Below are 18,672 nucleotides of genomic sequence, written 5' to 3'. Positions count from 1 at the left end.
TTGTAACTGGCACTGAACAGCAAATGATAAAATCAGCTACTTCACTCATCTTACTCACATAAACTCCATGAACTTTTAATTTCAGTAATGATATTAATTAGTTATAATTTTAGGCTTTGACAGTGAAGTCTAATTTGAGGTCTTTTGCTTCTAGCCTCCTGTAGCTTTTAATAAATCTACCTGTAAGTGTCATCACCTATTTGCTGTGACTAATTCATCTCCTTACTCCTTCAGAAATAGAAGACTTTTTTTTTTTTTTTTAAATTCAGTTTCCAGAGCGGTTTGCAAGCCTTTGTGATTTAGTGTATCTCCACTACATCTCTCTTAGACTCATAAAACCTTACAGATTATAGAGTCAATAGGCAGTATTAGAAAGTCTCTTCCCAATGTGTGTCTCATATGACTTGGAGAGAGCAGATGCATTTAATATACTTTAATTTATCTTCAAGGGGAAACCTGAGATCTAAGTTCCAAATTGGTTGAAGAAAGGGAAGAAAATATGAAAGAATAATTAGAAAAAACAGTCTGCATCCATTTAACATAAAGTTGCCAATCAGCACAAAGGTGAAAGGAAGAGTAGTTAGTACAGTTTTATGTCTGGTCTTCATGTTTATAGAAGTAGTTCTTAGAAAGCACAATATTTAACTGACATAATTTATACAATGAATTGTTCATTAGACATGGTTTGCAGTCTACGTTATTATCAGACCAAATGGTTAGTCTAAAATTTTACTATTTGTTGTTATCTAAAGAATAATCCTCAGAAATTGTTTTTCATGGCCACTGTGCTTTTCTTCAGTTTTATAGCACAAAGGTCCCAAGAGTTACAGATGCTTTACATTAGCTTTGTGAATTGGTTCCTCTCTCTCTTTGTACAGTTCATCACTTCAAGGTTTTAACATGGATCTTTTCCCAGCAGCCATATGGCTTTCTGGCTTTCTGGTGTTGTTGGGAATTTATGTTCCAGGGCTTCATAAGCTGTGACTTTATGGAGAAGAAAATAGCCACCAGTTTTCCAGACTTCTGTATCTAGGATCACAGTCTTCTCTGACACTTTGGACCTAGTGATAAACAACACTCTTGTTTCAACATGGTATATAGTAGGAATGATATCATGGCTGAATAAAAACAAGTTGCTGTAAATGTTGATTTTTATTGTCATGACAATTAACTCCCACAATGTATGCTGATGTCTCTCTTTATCCCTCTATGCATACTTTTTCATAAGCTCTTAAGACAGTTTGAATTGACATTTATAAATAACTAACTTAATTAAAATTAAGAAGACATAATGCCATAATGCTGTAAGACGCCATTCTAGAACAAAACCTTCCAGTGTTGCACAGTGGTAAGAACCTGGAATAATTGGAAATTGCAAAATGCAAATTCATTTAGAGGAGGCTCCAGGGAGACCTTCCAGTGGCCTTCCAGTGCCTAAAGGAGGCCTACAGGAAAGCTGGGGAGGGACTCTTTGTTAGAGAGTGGAGTGATAGGACAAGGGGTAACAGCTTTAAACTAAGAGGGTACATTTAGATTAGGTATTACGAAGAAATTCTTTAGTATGAGGGTGGTGAGGCACTGGAACAGGTTGCCCAGATAAGTTGTGGATGCCCCATCCATGGAAATGTCCAAGGCCAGGCTGGATGGGGCTTTGAGCAACCTGGTGTGGTAGGACCATGGCAGGGTGGTTGGATCAAGGTGATCTTTAAGGTCTGTTCCAACCCCGCTTTATTCTGTGATTGAAAATAGCATTAAAATATATTCCTCTAGAAAAATAAATTTGTTTCTCAATTCATACCATTATTAATATTGAATATTTATTAATACCATATTATAGCTGTGTAAAGGATAATATTACATCATGAAACATATTTCAAATAAACATATACATGCTCAGAAAGGAGAATATGTGTTTTTCTAAAGATGTTTAATTACTTTTTTTGTCTGACTCTTATTTTTAGCACATTTGAAAAGAATGGTTCCTTTTGATACAAGTGCCACAAAGGAAGATTCCATTAACGTTGCTGTTAATGAAACGAAGCTGCAAGCAGAAAGAGGGAAGCAGTAGAACATTGTACAAAAATACAAAAGCTTTCTCTGTGGTAAATTCCATCTCACTCTCACTCTTTTTGAGCAGTCGTAATTTCATCTGCTGTAGGAGGATATACTCTTAATGACTCAGCAATTGCCAAACCCTGCCAAAGTGGAACAGCCCCAGGAACAAGTCTAATGAGCTCCTGTGATAATTTATGTAACTTGTGCACCAAAGTGGTTTTGGGACTATGGTATCCTCTTACATTTGTTTCTGCAGTCCTAGACTAATTTTATTGTATCCCTGAAATATTATGAAATGAAAGAACTGTGATGTTAATCTTTGCTATGAGCGTATTTACCCCTACACAGGAATAGTGTGGACATTTGTTTTTTGATAAGATTTAATAACACTATTAATAATCAAAAAATATTCAGAAATTACTTTGTCCTAATATTTATTAAAAGAGTCATTATGCAGTGTTGTATAGACACATTTATGATTTCAGGTTCTTCAATTTGCAACAATCGTTTAAGGAAGAAGCAATAAATATTGAACAAAACCAAATTTCCTCAAAATCAGTGGAAATTGATATGATGCTCTCAGGTTCAGCATATGTCTGTCACTTGTAAGGTTTTTAGTGCTATTCTTCTGATCAGAATAATTTTGTTAGGTTTGGCAAATCTGACCTTGTGGAACCTGTGGTAAGGCATTTAACAGCACCAGCATTTCACCCGTCTGTATGAAGCACGTTGAAGGGCACTGCCATGTGGCTGTGAAAATTTTAATAGCAACATTTAACGATCACTTATTTATTCTGTTTTCTTCTCTATTAGAAGAGATGTCATAATGAATTTAAAATGTTATGGAAATACAATACTGCATGGTTGTATTCATGTGGATGTCTCTATTTTAAACAAATAAGGTACAATTCTGGATTACTGTGATCTCAAACAGCACATTGCAGCAGAATCTTTTGCTGTCAGAAGAAATGCTAGTGTTTTTGATGGTCCTGGTTTTATTTCCCTTCTCCAGTGCTTCTGGTTGAATAACTACTGATGTGCCTTAAAAAAACCCTGCCAAATCTATCAGAGTACTGTAGCGACATGAACACCATTACAACAATTCTGTTTTGTATGCTTTTTCATACTTAAGAAGTGTTTCTCTGAAAAACTATATTTTTTAGCACTGTAGATGCTCAGGTCATTATGTGCCACCTGGAAATAGGACCTTTTTATCTTTTTTAAGTTTCTGAAGAAGTGTTCTGAAGTCCCTCTGGGTTCTGTGGGCTTGTCAGAATGTATATGTATTCAGCCTGTTTCAAACAGAACTTCTTGCTGGGAACAACAAAATTGGACAAGAAAATAAGAAAATATTGAATTAATTTTGCTTTTGTTTTCTATACAATTTTTTTTTTCTAACATGGTTTTTAAAACATTTTACCTTCTGTATGTGTATAATGCTATGCATAGTAGTGCTGGCATTGGCTTTTTGCAGACTTCTGGCACATCTGTTAATTGAAGGTCAGGAAAGCAAAACAGGCACATTCATCTTTTCTGATCTCAACAGCAATGACAAGGCCAGGACAAAAATAAAAACAAATAATCTATTTTGGAGAAGGCAAGACAAACAGAAACCTGTTTGTGTCATGGTCGACAAAGAGTGTGGAAGTCATGAAGCAGTGCTTAACTCAGGCCACAGTTACCATAAACTAAACTTACTTTAAGTGTGTCCAACATGTGTAATTTATTCTTTTTTTAATTAGATCAGAGCACAGCTGGAAATAGACTGTTTAAAATATTTTAACTGGTTTGGTAAAATATTAGAAAATTGCAAAATAAAATGTCTCCAGCTTCCAGACTTTATGGTACCTAAAAAATATGGCAAAAAATATAGAAAGGTAATTTTTAAATATATTATACAACAGTAAATCATGTTCTCAAATTACATCATGTTCAAATGAGTCTGATGCGTGGATTGCTGATGGATTAAGTGTATGCCCAACCCACTTTACTGAAGCTGAAATAGATTTTGAACTAAAGCACCTGTTGGTAAATGAATGATGGTCTAAGAGTCTCAGACGAGAAGCAATATGAAAAATAGCATCCTCTCTTTTTCTTAAGTAATTTGTAAAAAATCTGGATATTCATTGCTCTTACCATTTTATGTATTTATACATTTTTTCCTCACTTGTAACTCACAAATCTGAAATATCTTCCCTTAAAACTGTTAGTATCACTACTACTTTGTAGTGTTTGACAACTATGGATAAGCATTCTGCACTCCCTCACTACTGCATAAAGTATTAAATCATTTTTTTAACAATGCAGGACAGAAATGACTGCTAGGCGAATAAATTCGGTATGTTCAGTGCTCAGTATATTTGCCTGTAGCTGTGTGACTGGGTTTACAGTAGAGTTTTCTTTCCTTTTTAAAAAAAATTTCTAAATGGAATAGAAGGGAAGAAACCAAACCACACAAACACACACACACACACACACACACACACACACAAAGAGGAATTTTTAATGAGTAAGCTTATAGTTTCCAAAGCCAGGAAATTGTTTCTTAAATTTACCCTCTTGGCCTGGCAATCCAGATAGCATGTAATATTTGTCTCTCTTCCACCTTTGATAGAGGTTCATATTACGAAGTGAATTTTGTTTCCTTTTTACTGAAGGCTGAAGTTCCATTCATGACATTATATGAAACTGTCCCTTTGTGGTTTAAGAAATAATATTTTTTCCATATTGGACTGAAATAATATTCCTCTGACCAGTTTCAGTTTTTTAAAGTAGAAAACCAGATCATTTTTGTATAAAGCATATTTATATTTCGTATCTTAAAAATTATTGTCCTTTCTGGTCATCAGAATTGATTTTAACCCTCTAATGACCTGTTCCTTCATTCTTGCCTAAAGCAGTAATTTTTGATAATGAAAACATGTGGTAACCCCACCTAAATTGGTGTTTTATTTTTATTCTGGTCAGTATTTGGTAAACGAGGTAACGTTGTATATATGTACTAATTAGTGGATATGACAAGCTAATAGAAGGCATCTGTGTTGTTTAATGCTGTCCTGGAATACAGTGGTTCAATATAAGGCTTTCAGAAATGCACTGGACCTTCATTTCAGCATCAAATAATTGTCACTACAGTAACCTTTAAATTTTGTAATGTCTTTCAGTTCTTTAGTGATGTACAGTGGACTTAAGAGTACTTATTTTTAATTACTTTTGAGAAGATAATAAAAATAAATTCTTTTAAATATTTAGTAATTATGTAATTGTTATCCTAAGAAAAAACTTCATAATAAAAGTAGAAGGAGGCAGTGTCTGTCCCTTGTGGAGTGAAGTGGAGCAGGACTAAATTATGATATAAAACAAAGCAATTTTCTTACATGTCTCAAAATTTTCATAGAAGCCAATGTTCAGTGATGGTGAAAGTACTTGAATAATCAGACCTCAGCCACATTACTAGTTTTGTTTCAGCTATCTCACCAATGTCAATAAAGAAGATAAAATTCCTTAGAACAAAGGAAATACTATTCTTATATTCTCTAAAGTCCATTTTTTTGAGCTAAGGAATCTGCATATCAGTTCATCTCTGGCTTACAAGGCATAGCGTCTGCACTGTATAGCACTGAATGGATTTTTCATAAATGAAAATGCTGATGTTACTATTACAGTAAAGAACTGTGTATTTTTGTAATACAGATACCATTTTTATTGCTGCAAGTTAGTAGTTTAAGACCTGAATACATTCTCATACCTATAATATACAGAAGAATTCATTCATACACTTCTGTAGACTGCTTGTTACAGTGAAATTTTACCATGGTTCTGTAAAACTGCATTAGTAACACATTTAAGTCTCTCTAAGCCCTGCCTTCACCTCACAGAAGTAATTGATACTGAAGCTAGTGAGAGCTGCAGGTCAGTATCTGAGGTTGCAGGAGAATATAACACACATTCCAGATTTTTGATCTAATTGAAGAATTTAGAAGCAGATACAGAGAAAACCTAGTAGTACAAGGAATGGGAAGCAGCTTATGATTTGAATTTCAGAACACTTTTGTTCTTGGTGTTTTAATTTAAGAACTGCTTTAGAACTGGCATCTGCATCTGTATAAAAGCAATCCCTAAGTAAGAACCCATCTTGGATGAATTATTTTCTTTACATATTAAAATATTTTCCACTCTAGCACAACTCATCTCAACCTCTTACCATAAGCATTAGGAGCTGTTAGGAGCTTTATTTCTTTACTATATAAAGAACTAAATTAGATTTTAAATCTGAAAAACATATTAGTACTGTATACAGAAGTACAGCAGGGCAGAATCTGATAACCTTGGTCTTTCAAAAAATCTGAACATAATGCCTCTGGGAACATTGACAACAAAAATGAAAGAGGTTACTGTGGTTAAAATACAGCAACTTCCAGCATTTATCATTTGTACTAACAACAATAGCAGTCATGTTTCCAAAGCTGGAGTTGCAAATCTGCCATTACTTAGCCTGTAGGAATGAGCCTTTTTTTTTCTTGCCATAATAGTGGTAAGATCTGAAATATCATATGCCATCAGAAAATATGCAGTGACAATTTTTTTTTTAATTTCTCATCATTTTATTTAAGCACCTGTGTGGTACTATTTCAAACTAAATAATCTTGGAATCTGATTATAACATGCTTTCATTAAAATATTATATTTAAGTACAGGAACTGTATAAATAAACCTCTATTAGGATTAATTCTGCTATCTTTATTTAGGCAAATGGCTCCTTAGTTGGTGTTTTGCTTGAATAAGTCAGGAATTTTTCCTTTGTTTTATTTTCATCTGTTGTCAGACCAGAATTGTTTTTATCTTGGACTGTTTTTCTCATCTGTCATCTACATTGCACTAGTATGTCAGAATACATATCATAATTTCTGCACTTACTCCACATTAATAATTTGGTAGTTGATATGCCCAGGGAATGACAGTAATTATGAAGGCACTTGTTGCCTATAACATCTTTTTTCCTGTAAATTCTGCCACTTTTATCTGTTTGCCAGAATAAAGCTTACTTGGTAAACTATTATCAGATCACAAGTCTAATTTTAGAGTTTATCCCACAGGCAAAAGGAAATTTATCTTACTAGGTTTGCTGAGATTTTTCTAAATGTTATCATTCATTTTACTGTCAGTCTGTAGTGGAAAATAGCGGAAGATAAACATTACTGTGGTAATCCTGAAATATTATTAATTCCAGGCAGAAAAAAGGCCTAAAAAGGCCTACAGACTAATGCAGGAGATCTGCCTATGAACAGTGTAGAACCACAAAATCTCATATTACAAAGAATTTTTCTTCAGTATGTCAGTATTATTACTGACCTTCAGTACTCTCAGTAGAAACAGTTGCTGATATCTAAAATATTTTTGAGAAGCAATACTAAAATTTGCTAAAGGAGATCACACAGTATCATTCTGCAAATGTACATTTCTGTGTCACTCACATTGTTAAGCAAGCTGGGAAGTCAGCCTAATTTATGTACTGGCATTAGGCTATTCACAGAAACCGCCAGTGACCCAGTTTTGGACTTACTGTGGAAAATGATGAAGATGAGCTGTATTTTACTACTGGCCGAGAGAACAGTTTGCATCTGTGGAATAACCTATTTTGTATATGCAGCTCAGTGAGTGCACCATTTTTAGCGAGGCCTTCGCTGCCGGGTCCAACACTGACAACACAATCTCATCCAAACAGCTGCAACCATGAAGACATCATGTAGCTGGCAGAATTTTTGTTGTATGTTTTGACTAAGAGAATGTCAGTAAATCCATCAGAAACCATGGAGTTGTTTGTTTTGTCTTCACCAGAGAGGTCTCTGGTGAAGTCATAAAGCTAAAAAGCACAGAATCCATAGTCAGTGTGAGATACATCAGCAGGCTCTCCAGCCATGGAATTTGGATCTGTTAGCATGCTGTCCACTGTGTGATTAGAGATCCATATGTTAATGAAGCACTGATCAGAAAAGTTTTAAGAAAAAAAAAAAGTGGGGTGGATTTTTCTTGTAAAATAAAAATATCTTTGTGAAAGCAGAAAAAGGAAGTCTCAAAGTCAAGAAACACTTCGTTTTTCCGCAATGCAAGTCATTTCTTAAGTTGGAGTGACTGCCTTTTATAGACTACCTTTCTAGCCCCTGAATATATTAATCAATAGGCATCAGTCCCATCTCATATCATCTTTTACTGTTAGAGACTCACTTACATTGTCTTAGACTTGATTATACTTTGGGCAATTCTCTTATATGAGGTGCGCTGGAAAAAAGTGACAAATAGGCATTTAGACAGCAGGTAACGCAAGAGTGTTCATGCTGTGTAACACTGTTTTTGAAGGTGAATCACTTTTGAAGCTGAAATTTATATATTTGCTTATTAGCAAATGCTTTTTTTTTTTTTGGGTATTGTTTGTTTGTTTTCCCCTGGGAATATGTGAGAAGAAAAAAAAAAACAGTCATTTTTCGGTTCTGGAATGTTTTATCGTTTTATGCTGCCAGTTCCTGTTTAATTTAGGGATAAATAAAAAAGCAGCTAATCCCAATACCACATAACAGGCTCTCCTAATTAAGTTAATTGCTGCATGAGTAATTTTCATTCAGATCTTTTGTTTTTATTTAATTCAAATAAAATACAATGCTTTTCATATTTAGTATTCTAAAAGTGAAATAAAATGAATCTTGTGATTTGGCATTTCTGTTAGGAAATTCTCAAACTCAGGTTGCCCAAGCATCCAACACATGTGACAGTGGACATGTTACATCACATTTTCTAGTCCCCATTTTCTAGTCCACACATCCTAGTGTTGCTGCTGCAGTATGCTGTAAAATGACTGCACAAAATCTCGGAATTCCACTGAACTAGATGTGTGCAGGGTGCTCTGTACTGGTATAAAGTCAGAAAGGTCTGTTAGATACCTCTAAACCTCCTACCTGTTAATGTAATGGTGATAGGCATACTGGAATGAAATTCCTTGGCAAGCAATTGTTCCCTGACATAAAGTCCTTGAAAGACCATTGCCAGTAGTAGTTCAGCAAGGAGGATTCCAGCTCCTGATTTAATATAAAAGGCTACCTGACCACGTTCCTGTATAAATTCAACTCTCAGCAGAGTATTAGGAAAACCTCTGTAAAAAAATGTGTATGTCTTGTCTTTGTTAAATTTATATCCTATTTATTCTGTCTCATAGAATTGATTCTGTGCATCTGTATAAACTTACAGTTACTTTTCATTCCTCTAAAACGTAGTAGAGAGGCAGCTTAGTGAATCTGACATTGCTGAAGTAACCAGTTTCTTCCATATTTGATTTCCAAAGTGTAAAGGTGTGTTGAGACTTGCAATAGCTGCGTAGACATCAAGTATAGTCCTGTTCACATAATTACATAGCTTACAGTCATAGACATGCATAAACATTTATGATCATACACTGTAAAATTTTATTGGCCTAAAAGAAAACTAATCCTTTGTGCTTTGAAATCCAGACCTCACTGAAGTTAGCAGAGGCCTTGTCACTAATATCACTGGAGTTAGCTTGAAGAAAGGAGAAGGAAAAATATTCTCAACCTATATTTCACTGCATTTTGGAGGTCTCCAAGTCCACTATATGTGTTGGTCCAGTGAGCAAACAAATACATACTAAAAAATCCATATCTTATCAAAATATCTTCTTAGCAGACTGTAAGTATTTGGAAAAATTACACACTATCACTTTTTTCTAAACTAGAATTTTTCTCAAAAAAAAAATCTCAGAAATAAGATTTGGGGTTCAATTGGGCTCTCATATAAGTACTTTTATTTTTCAAGAAGACTAAAATTCAATTATATAATGAAAACCACTGTACTTCTAAATGCCCTTAATATAAAATTATGAAATTTGAGAAATTCAGAAAAATGTTTGTTGTTATTGTGGGTTACTACAGCTTTTTCGAAATAATAATTAAACCTTAAAGGAGGGATAGTTCATCTCTTTAAGATGTATCAGCTATATTTCACAACACTCACCACTACGTTTTGTTTCACATCAGTTTTTCAACAAAAAACAGTACTTCAAAAAGTACCTAAAGTTAAAATTTTCATATATGTAGGCAGAAACTAATTATATCTTACATCTAAAGAGCAACATTATTGCTATACCTTTATTTCTTTATTTTGAAAAAGAGACTTCTGAAATAAAAACAATTTTGTCTATTTTTCAGATATTCTCTAACTTCTGCAGTAAGTCTTTCAACATTTGGCTATATGATAGCTTTGATACCAGGTTGCTTTCCAAGATATTTTCATCTTTTTTTTTTTTTGGTGTTTTTTTTTTTTTTCATTAGCTACCATCTTTTAGGATGGAAAAAAATCATCTCAGCAGTGCTAAAAACTACATAATGAATTAAATTACTTCTTGGCTATTATTTTTGTGAATTGCATGGATGCATGTACAATTAAATCTACAATTCGCATTTTCAGAACACCTCTCATGTATTTAGGAACAAATGATTGTGGAAGTATAAAAGGAGAAATTTCATTCTGTGTTATTTCTAAGCATGTGTCCTTGTCAGCCTGCGAAGTTTGCAGTGCTCGGTTACATGCATGAGGTCTGACTCGTGTCACATCAGCGTACCAGTTTTATTGTTGTATGGTTGCACTGACTTCAGTATGCCTATGCCTAATTTATATCAACATGCAGCGAGAATCAAATCTCGCTTTAAATAAAGTACCAGGCAGAATACTAAGTGGTGAGATCATGTAGATGACATTTCAAAGTATAAGAAAGCCTTATATTGTGCTTTGAGTATGCTGCTGTAAATTGGTGGCTTGACATAGGATCTGCAGGTATGTTTATGTATAAGTTTGGTTATGACTCTACCAAGAAAGTTCGTATGGTAATGTAACATCAACATTTGTACCTACTTTCTGCAATCAGAATGTAAAATGTTAGCCAATGAGATAATAACAAAAATATCAATCTTTATTACTATTTGCTGACTTGGACTTACACCAAGATGTTTCTGAAAGCAAGATCACAAGTGTTTATCGCATCTCAGGAGACTGTTAGTGCCTTTGCAGGTTCAAAGTTGCTAGCTTTACTCATAATTTAAAGTGTAACATGAATTGTCATTTTTGTAAGCTAACAAAATAAATTATTTTTCCAAGCAGCACATAGCATCTGTATTCATTTGCCTAACACTGCCAAATTCATGTAAAAACCTGTTTTATGTAATTGTTTTTTTTTGTTTGTTTGTTTTGATGAAATCTATATGCTTGATGTGGATTTATTTTGTCTGATTTTGTTTTTTAGCCTGCTTCTGAGAACAACAAAATGCTCTTGGATTTTTGATTTGTTTTCTTTTGTCTACTGTAAAATTTGCTTAAAAACTAAGATGGTAGTTTTGAGGTGAGACAATATTTTTCTTTAGAAGGGTGTGTTTAAAACATTTATTTAGATAAAAGATTTATAAGCCATTATGGTACAAAAAATAAATTTGGCAACATGTAGTCTTACAATAGGGGTGGGTGTTTACATTGGCCGTGAATCACCATGTTTTTTCAGAGGTGTCCTTGAATGGGACAAGCCTCATACCAAGTGTAAATGAAATTCATTTGACTAAACTTGGGTTTGTACAGAATACATGCCTCTGTTTAAACAAACCTACCTTTGCAGTTAGCAGAGTACCCAGGACCTATGGCATGATTCATCTTGCCCCAAAGGAAATACCTAAGGCTTGATCAAATGAATTGCAGCCACCTGCACTAACTGTGTTCACTAGATCTCCATTGGGGGAGAAAAAGGGAAACCAGACAGCTACTTTCAATGCATAGGCTTGCATAGGCACTTAAATCAGGTGGGGTTCACTGTGTCCACCTGCACAGTGGGGTCTCTCCATGAGTGTTTCTTCTGGATTCCATGGTAAGTCCTTTATTGCCTTAAACAAAAGATCACTGAAATCAGTGGGACTGGATGCATTTAAACTTTCAAAATGATTGAGCTATTACAGTATTTAATGGGGAAAAAAAATCGTTGCTGAAAAGTTCTGTAGATCTAAATTTCTATGGAAGCATTTCATGGAAAAGCAAAGCCTTGCATTATATTTTCAAATACAAAGTAAAACCAAAAATAAGATGATATGCATTGCAGTGTATTGCATACACATTGCATTGTTCCATATAAAGATATTTTCTCATTCTGGTTTCTCTTGACTGACTGACTGATGGCCAAGCTACACTTTCTTTATATCAGGAGAAATTGCTCGTTGAAAGCCTGTAATTACTTTATTAATTCAGTTCTCCTCAATTATGTATTCCCTTTCCTCTTGCAGTTAAGAGTTTTTGCTTGTCTTTTACATAGTTACATGATCTGCAGGTGGTTTTTGTTGTTGTTGTTGTTGTAGTTGTGTTTTGTTTTGTTTTTATGGCAAGCATCTTTTTTCCTTCTCAGACTATTTTTTTCTCTATCATCAGCAGGTAAATTCTAGTGTTACCTGTAAAACTACAGTCAGCAAGGTTGAGAAAGGAGTTGTTACTTGATGGTGTCCTGTAGTGATGTCAACTGAAATCATGAATTTACAAGATTTCATACACACAAGCAGTAAAGCCATAGGAGTAATCACAGACGCCACAGCAACAGCATCAAGAACAAATTTTACTGTGACTATTTTAGATGTTATAAGAGCAGAGAGATGCTATTTTACAGCAATATATTTTAAACACATTCTTGCATTCAAAATGATGTTTCAAATGAACAGTAACTGACATTAACTAGTAGTATGTTGTAATTGGATTTTAAAAAGTGATTTTTGGCTCCAGCTCCTGCTACCCCACTGCTAATTTTATGGGGTTCTAGAGGTGGGTTGGCCTAAAGGCTAATGAGCTAGAATAACTGTCAGCTGAGATTACTTACAGTCTTCACCAGCATCCAAGATTTAACCTGGAAGCTCTTGCCAAATTCCGGTTTAATTTGCTACATACACTTTGTCTCCCCTCTAGCACTTCACTGAGATATGGAGTTCTTTTTTTGTATCAATGTTACATTTTTTGCACTCCTGTTTTCTCTGGGAGGAAGGATAGAGTAGTCTAAAGTGATAAGGGCAGGGAAAAGAAACAGAATCTTTGTGATATGAACTTAGACCTGTCCTATCCTACATCCTCTATACCTGACATAGGTATATAAATTTTCTGTCTCTCAGAGCTGATTTCTGGTGCACAGGGCCATTGATCTGGTTATAAAACTATAATGGTATTATATCTATGTAATATGTATAATCTATAATAAAATATGTCATTATATGTTTTGGTCCACATTTTTAATCACATTGCTTATATATAAATTATATGGTCTTGCAGTAGTACCAACATGGAGAAGGAGCTGCGAGTGTTGCATGTGGCTGTATATACAATGTATATACACTGCAACTGCTTAAATATGGCATATTTACTTTGCTTTTATTCATTTCTTTGTGGTGTTTAATTCCAGTCGATGTTTCAGGCATGTACAAATCAACTAGAGTGTTCCTTATTTCTATCTGCAGCTTCTAGTGAACATATTCAGCACAAAGCAGTTACGTTAAATTTTTAAATGCTTTTTAAGGCCAATTGTTAGTTGAAGTCACAGGTACTCCAGGGAGAACATATTGTAATTTTGATGGCACTTTATAAGAAGAAACGGTTACCAAAAGAATAATAAGTAGTGTAGGATCCACAAGGGAAAAAAAAAGAAAGAAAAGAAAGGCCAGGAACATCCTATAGAGTGTTTGCATTATTATATCACATAGGAACTGGCCTAACTCCTGGATCCCATTGTGCTAAATGCCACAAAGAGAAGAAAGTTTACTATAGCTGTCTTTTAAAAACTTCCAAAAGTAGGAATGGGTAGCCAAGCTTTGTATTAGTTTGTTTCAGTTCACCTGCTCTAAAGAATGGGTTGTAGAATTCTCCCCGTTAGCAATAGGCATGGAAGGAAGGTAGTCAGAACTGCTGGCAGTTTTGGATGCAGATCAGCTTTAAGTGAGGCATTCTTGTGTGCCTGGTTTGTAGAATTGTGTACTGGCCTCATAAACTGTCCTGCGGTAATGAGATCTCTCTTCTTTGCCTCTGAAGGAGGCAGCAGGCTACAGCTGCTAATGGAGGCTTCAGCCTGAGATCTATCCTCTGACAATACAGCTCTCGAAGCAGACAAATAACCTGCAGGCCTCTTTACAAATTTAAAACAAGAAGTTTATTCTAGTCTCCTTTTGAATACCTTAATAAAGTGATCATTAGGTAGAACTGAAAAAAAAAAACACTAGCAAACACTGTCTGGAAAAGGCCAACTGAAAAACGAAACTTAAATGATCTCCACAGAACAGGATGACTATGAGGCCAAGTCAGTATGTCTGATGCACTTGCACGCTGCATTACAGCTCACACAAGATTTTTCAATGCATAAGGAAGGTAGGTTGATAGAAAGAGTGAAACATTTCAGTGGTAGTATCAGGAAATTACATTTGTTACCTTTTCAGAAGCTCCATCTAGCTGTAGGTCAATAGTGTGGGTCTCACCTTATGCTTGTTTTGTGGTTGAGGATGCCACTGAAGTATGAAGCGGTATTTCTTCCTGACCTGCCCCTGTCTACCTCCTGGTGCCTCAAATTCAGTTAGGAACTAAACCAGAGTACAAGACTGGGTCTACAAAAGGTTCCTGGGAGATGTGAAATGAGAACAATAAGAAGTGCTGAAAATTAAAATTTGGGTTTTATCTTGGAATCTGAGAATTGCTCTGGAGCAATGTGAAAATCAGTTAAATGTCAATTTTGTGATGACTTCCAAAAGGCAATGATAAAACATACTGCAGCACTTAGCACAGACTGCTGCAACCAACAACAGCAATAGAGACAGAACAAGCTAAATCTGGCTTTACTAGAGTTGTTCCCAAAAATTCAACCCACATCCACCCTGTCTAGAAAAGCAGTATTATTCCTCTTGGCCTAATGTAAGTTCTGTTTTGTAGTAGAAATTGTTGAATAAAAACCATTAGGACATCCACCAAATACAGATATAATAAATCTTACCAGCGTAAATGAAGTTAGGAGAATAGTTTTTCAGATTTCATGGCTAGGTTTTGGGTCATCTTTTCAGAGTTCCTGAGTTGCTCTCTTGGCATTTCATCTGTTGATCTTACCTCAGGGCACATGCAACTTTCCATTTCCTAAAACTTTTTGTCTTGTAATCCTTGTACAATGGGTCGTATTTGATTTGTTTGTTTGAGTTTATATGACATGCTTCTTTAAAAAGAGACTGATGGGGTCAGGAACCTTTGGAGAAAGGCAGGAAGACTTCTCCCCAAGGAGTAAGTGAATGCGCTCAGGGAGAGTTTTCAGAACGTGGGGTGGGGTTTTCAGAGAGGGAGAGCTCAGCAAGAGGCAAAAGTAGGACATTGCAGAGAGAAGCATGGAAGAGACACTGCCAAGCTGAAGAGGTGATAGAAATAAACATTCCTGGGGACTTAGAAGGAGGGACTGTGCAGCATTTGCTGCAGCTCAGAAAATTGCCATGACGCTGGTCTGAGACCATGCCTAAAAGAACGGACTCATTTGTGGGCAGGAGGAAATTTGTAGATACTATCAATCTTACTCCATTTTACCTAAAGGTTTTAAGATTTTTTTATTATTTTTTATTTTTTTTAGAAAGGATAGTTATTCTAACCTATTCTAACCGTTTTTTTTTTTTTTTTCTTGCTTCAAACCTTCATAGTCTTTGAGGGAGGAATTGGCTCTAAGTTGAGGGTTCACAGTGGTCCACAAGACATCCCTGGTTGTGTCTGGGCCCCATCATGCTGTCTCTTCAAGCTCTTTTTCAAAATTCCATTTCCTTTCAGAGCAGGTAAACTCCTGCACTGCTAATTACTCTTTACCTCAGGGTCTGAGTACACAAGTCTCCAGCTCAACTGGATTATCTGCATGTGCCTGTCTGTGTCTGTTCATTCTCTTGTTCCTGTTTGTTATTTGTCAGCCATTCTAGTCTGTCCCCCAATTCTCTTCCCTGCCTCCTGTTCTCAGCTGCAGCCTCTGACCTTGGTGGAGCCAGCTCCTCTTCTTCCACCAGCAGTCAATTAACTAGTCACAAGTTGATTAGAGATTTTTTTTCTTCTTTCTGTCACATCATTACTTAATGTTCACGTGATCCCTCTGGTAGGGAAGTTTCTGGGTAATCCAGGGAATGTTACATATCCCAGCTCTTTTCAGATTTTTTCTGGTTAGATTCACGATCGTAAACCCTTCTTGCCCGATTCTAGCTATTCCACGTGTTCAATCACTGCCTGCTTGTACCATCATGCTATGGCTACTCTTGGCACTTGCTGGCAGTAACCCCTGATTTATCCAGCTTTCATCATACATTTATTGGCAAGAAATGAGCTTGGAGCAAACCACTCAAGATTTTAAACACTCTGTTAGAAAGAAAAAGTACCTGAATGCAAAGTAAGGCAATAAATACTCTTTCAGGAATGTAAACCACAAGAACAGTGGTACAATTTTAAGCAAAAGTTTCATCTACTCTAGAATCCTGTCTCAGGATATCAAGGAACAATACCAAGAACTGTGCAAATACATCGTGGGTTTTTTTTTTCAGGGTATTTTCCTAGCAACCAACAATTTTTGTTTCATGGAGTTCCTGAACCGGTGGTGATAACTTTTTATTTAATAACAGCCTCAGGGTTTCTTCATTCTTCCATGAATTTGTGCTGAAACATTTTGAATCTGTATCAATTTATAACATCCATAAGATTCTTCAGCAGAGCTTTGCTACTTGACCATGCAGTGTGGGTGTTGTCACCCTTGCATTCTGCAAGTTTCTAATTCAAATGATATAATTCTTAATAGAGTAAAATAGATTATTTTTTTTCTCCTGAAGATCCTTCTTGTATCCTAAAATTTGCTCTTCTAAAATTAACATAGAAAATAAAATATACAAGTTATATTTTTCCTGGTCAGCCTCTGTGGTTGCTGCTCAGTATTAGAAGTGCTTCAGCAGCAAGGATCCCATCTGGATGGGGATTTTTTAACAAGGATGAGTTTTTAATAGAGTGATTAGTTAGTAGAGGGAGGTTAGACCCTTCTGGCTTTATTCTGCAGCACTTGAAAGACAACATATGAACCAGACATTCCATGATCTCTGATGACTGAGATGTCTCAAAGTGACAGGTCCACCTTCTTGAGAAAGTATCTTTTTTTTTTTTTTTTCTTCTTTTTACTGAGGAACTGGGGCTGCTGTGCTGAACAGATAAGGTCAGCTAATAAAACAAATGAGACTAGCTGTTTTAGAAGCTGGAACAGAACGAATGGACAGAAGACATTTGGAACCTAGCAAAACTATTTTCTTCAAAGTGGCTTTTCTGAATGAAGGTGGGGATGAATGGCCTAGACTAGTCAGGTATGTGACTGCAACTGCATCTTTTTATGAAACAGTAGACAATTGATGTTTTATATTCAATTGTTGTTTTATACTGGCATTCAAAGCCCGTGTTATCTTCGTGGGATCCCAGCAGACTGCTGTAAAGTGGAAAGAACTTCCCTTTGTGAGATGCTGCTCTGTGCAGGTAAACCTGTAACACATTCTGTTCAAGCATACACAAAACTTAATCTGCAAAATAGCAACCACTGCTGCGTATAACTGGGCTCTTAAATCAGTTCTGATCCCTGCCCGTCTGGAAGTGTTTTCATCTTGTCTGACCCTGAAGAGTGCAAGTTTTGTTCCAAGTTGGTAATTCTGGGGGAAGTCCATTGTTTTGTGGAGTATAGGAGTGTTCTTCCTTAACAATTGCTATGACCACCAGAGTCTTGGCCTGCCGCTAGCAGTATCTATGCTATGGGCAGCAGAGAGGGTGTTGTAGGGAGGAGCTGTTCTTTACTCAAGTCGGTGCTGACAGCAGTATTCTCCGTGGTGCCAGAAGGACTGATGTGGGTGACTCAACAGGGGTTGCTCTTCCATCTGTGTCAGTACCGAAACAATGTCCCAGCATGGTGCTGGAAGCTACATAGGGGATGAGATGTAAAAGCCTACTTTTCAATGCTTTATTACTCTGTTTAACGTTTGCTTGTCTTCTCTATTGTGTGCTTGATGAAATTTTAATTATTATTTATTATACTTTTAATGCTGCATGCCAAATACTGAGTATGCATGGAGATGGTTGATAAATAAAATAATTAGTATTATGAGCAACAATAATCTTCTAAAAATTGGCCCTGGCTTACTACGAATAACTTCAGTGAGCTGGTACTTCTGCAAAGTATTTTACTGTTCATACTGTTTCTGCAGGTTTTCTTCCTACATGTTAAAGTAGTAATTAAATCTGCCCTCTTTTTTCTCATGTGGTAGGTAAGGAGGGATATCCACTTTTAACTTTTGGCTAAATTTTCACATATATGAAGTGTCTTGGCCAAAGTAAAGATGCAAGCTTGTGGCTAAACCAGGAAGAGTCCTGGTCCCAAGTCTCCTTGCTGTAGCTCTGCAGTAATCTTACAGTATTTATAGGTAAAGTTCTTTATCTGCACTAACAATGACATTCACCAATATAACAAGTTGCCTTTGTTAGTAGGCAGGCTAAGCAAAGAGAGGCTGCAGTGGCACTTCTGTTTTTCAC

General features: G+C 35.8%; 1 protein-coding gene across 11 annotated transcripts in view; it reads left to right on the top strand.

Annotated features, from left to right (window-relative positions):
- CEP128 (centrosomal protein 128) overlaps positions 1 to 11,221 on the top strand; it is a 127,548-nt gene extending 116,327 nt beyond the window's left edge. For all 11 annotated transcript variants that reach the window (XM_083839759.1, XM_083839768.1, XM_083839769.1 and 8 more), the window contains one exon: positions 1,962 to 11,221. In XM_083839759.1, the coding sequence (XP_083695885.1) occupies positions 1,962 to 2,068 (107 nt within the window). In that variant the 3' untranslated portion in view covers positions 2,069 to 11,221. The remainder of the gene's footprint in view (positions 1 to 1,961) is intronic.
- Positions 11,222 to 18,672: the final 7,451 nt, after the last annotated feature.

The sequence above is a fragment of the Anser anser genome (assembly GCF_964211835.1).
Source record: "Anser anser genome assembly, chromosome: 5".
Taxonomy (NCBI): domain Eukaryota; kingdom Metazoa; phylum Chordata; class Aves; order Anseriformes; family Anatidae; genus Anser; species Anser anser.
The sequence above is the reverse complement of the archived record's forward strand: the minus strand, read 5'-3'. Positions and strand labels throughout refer to the sequence as shown.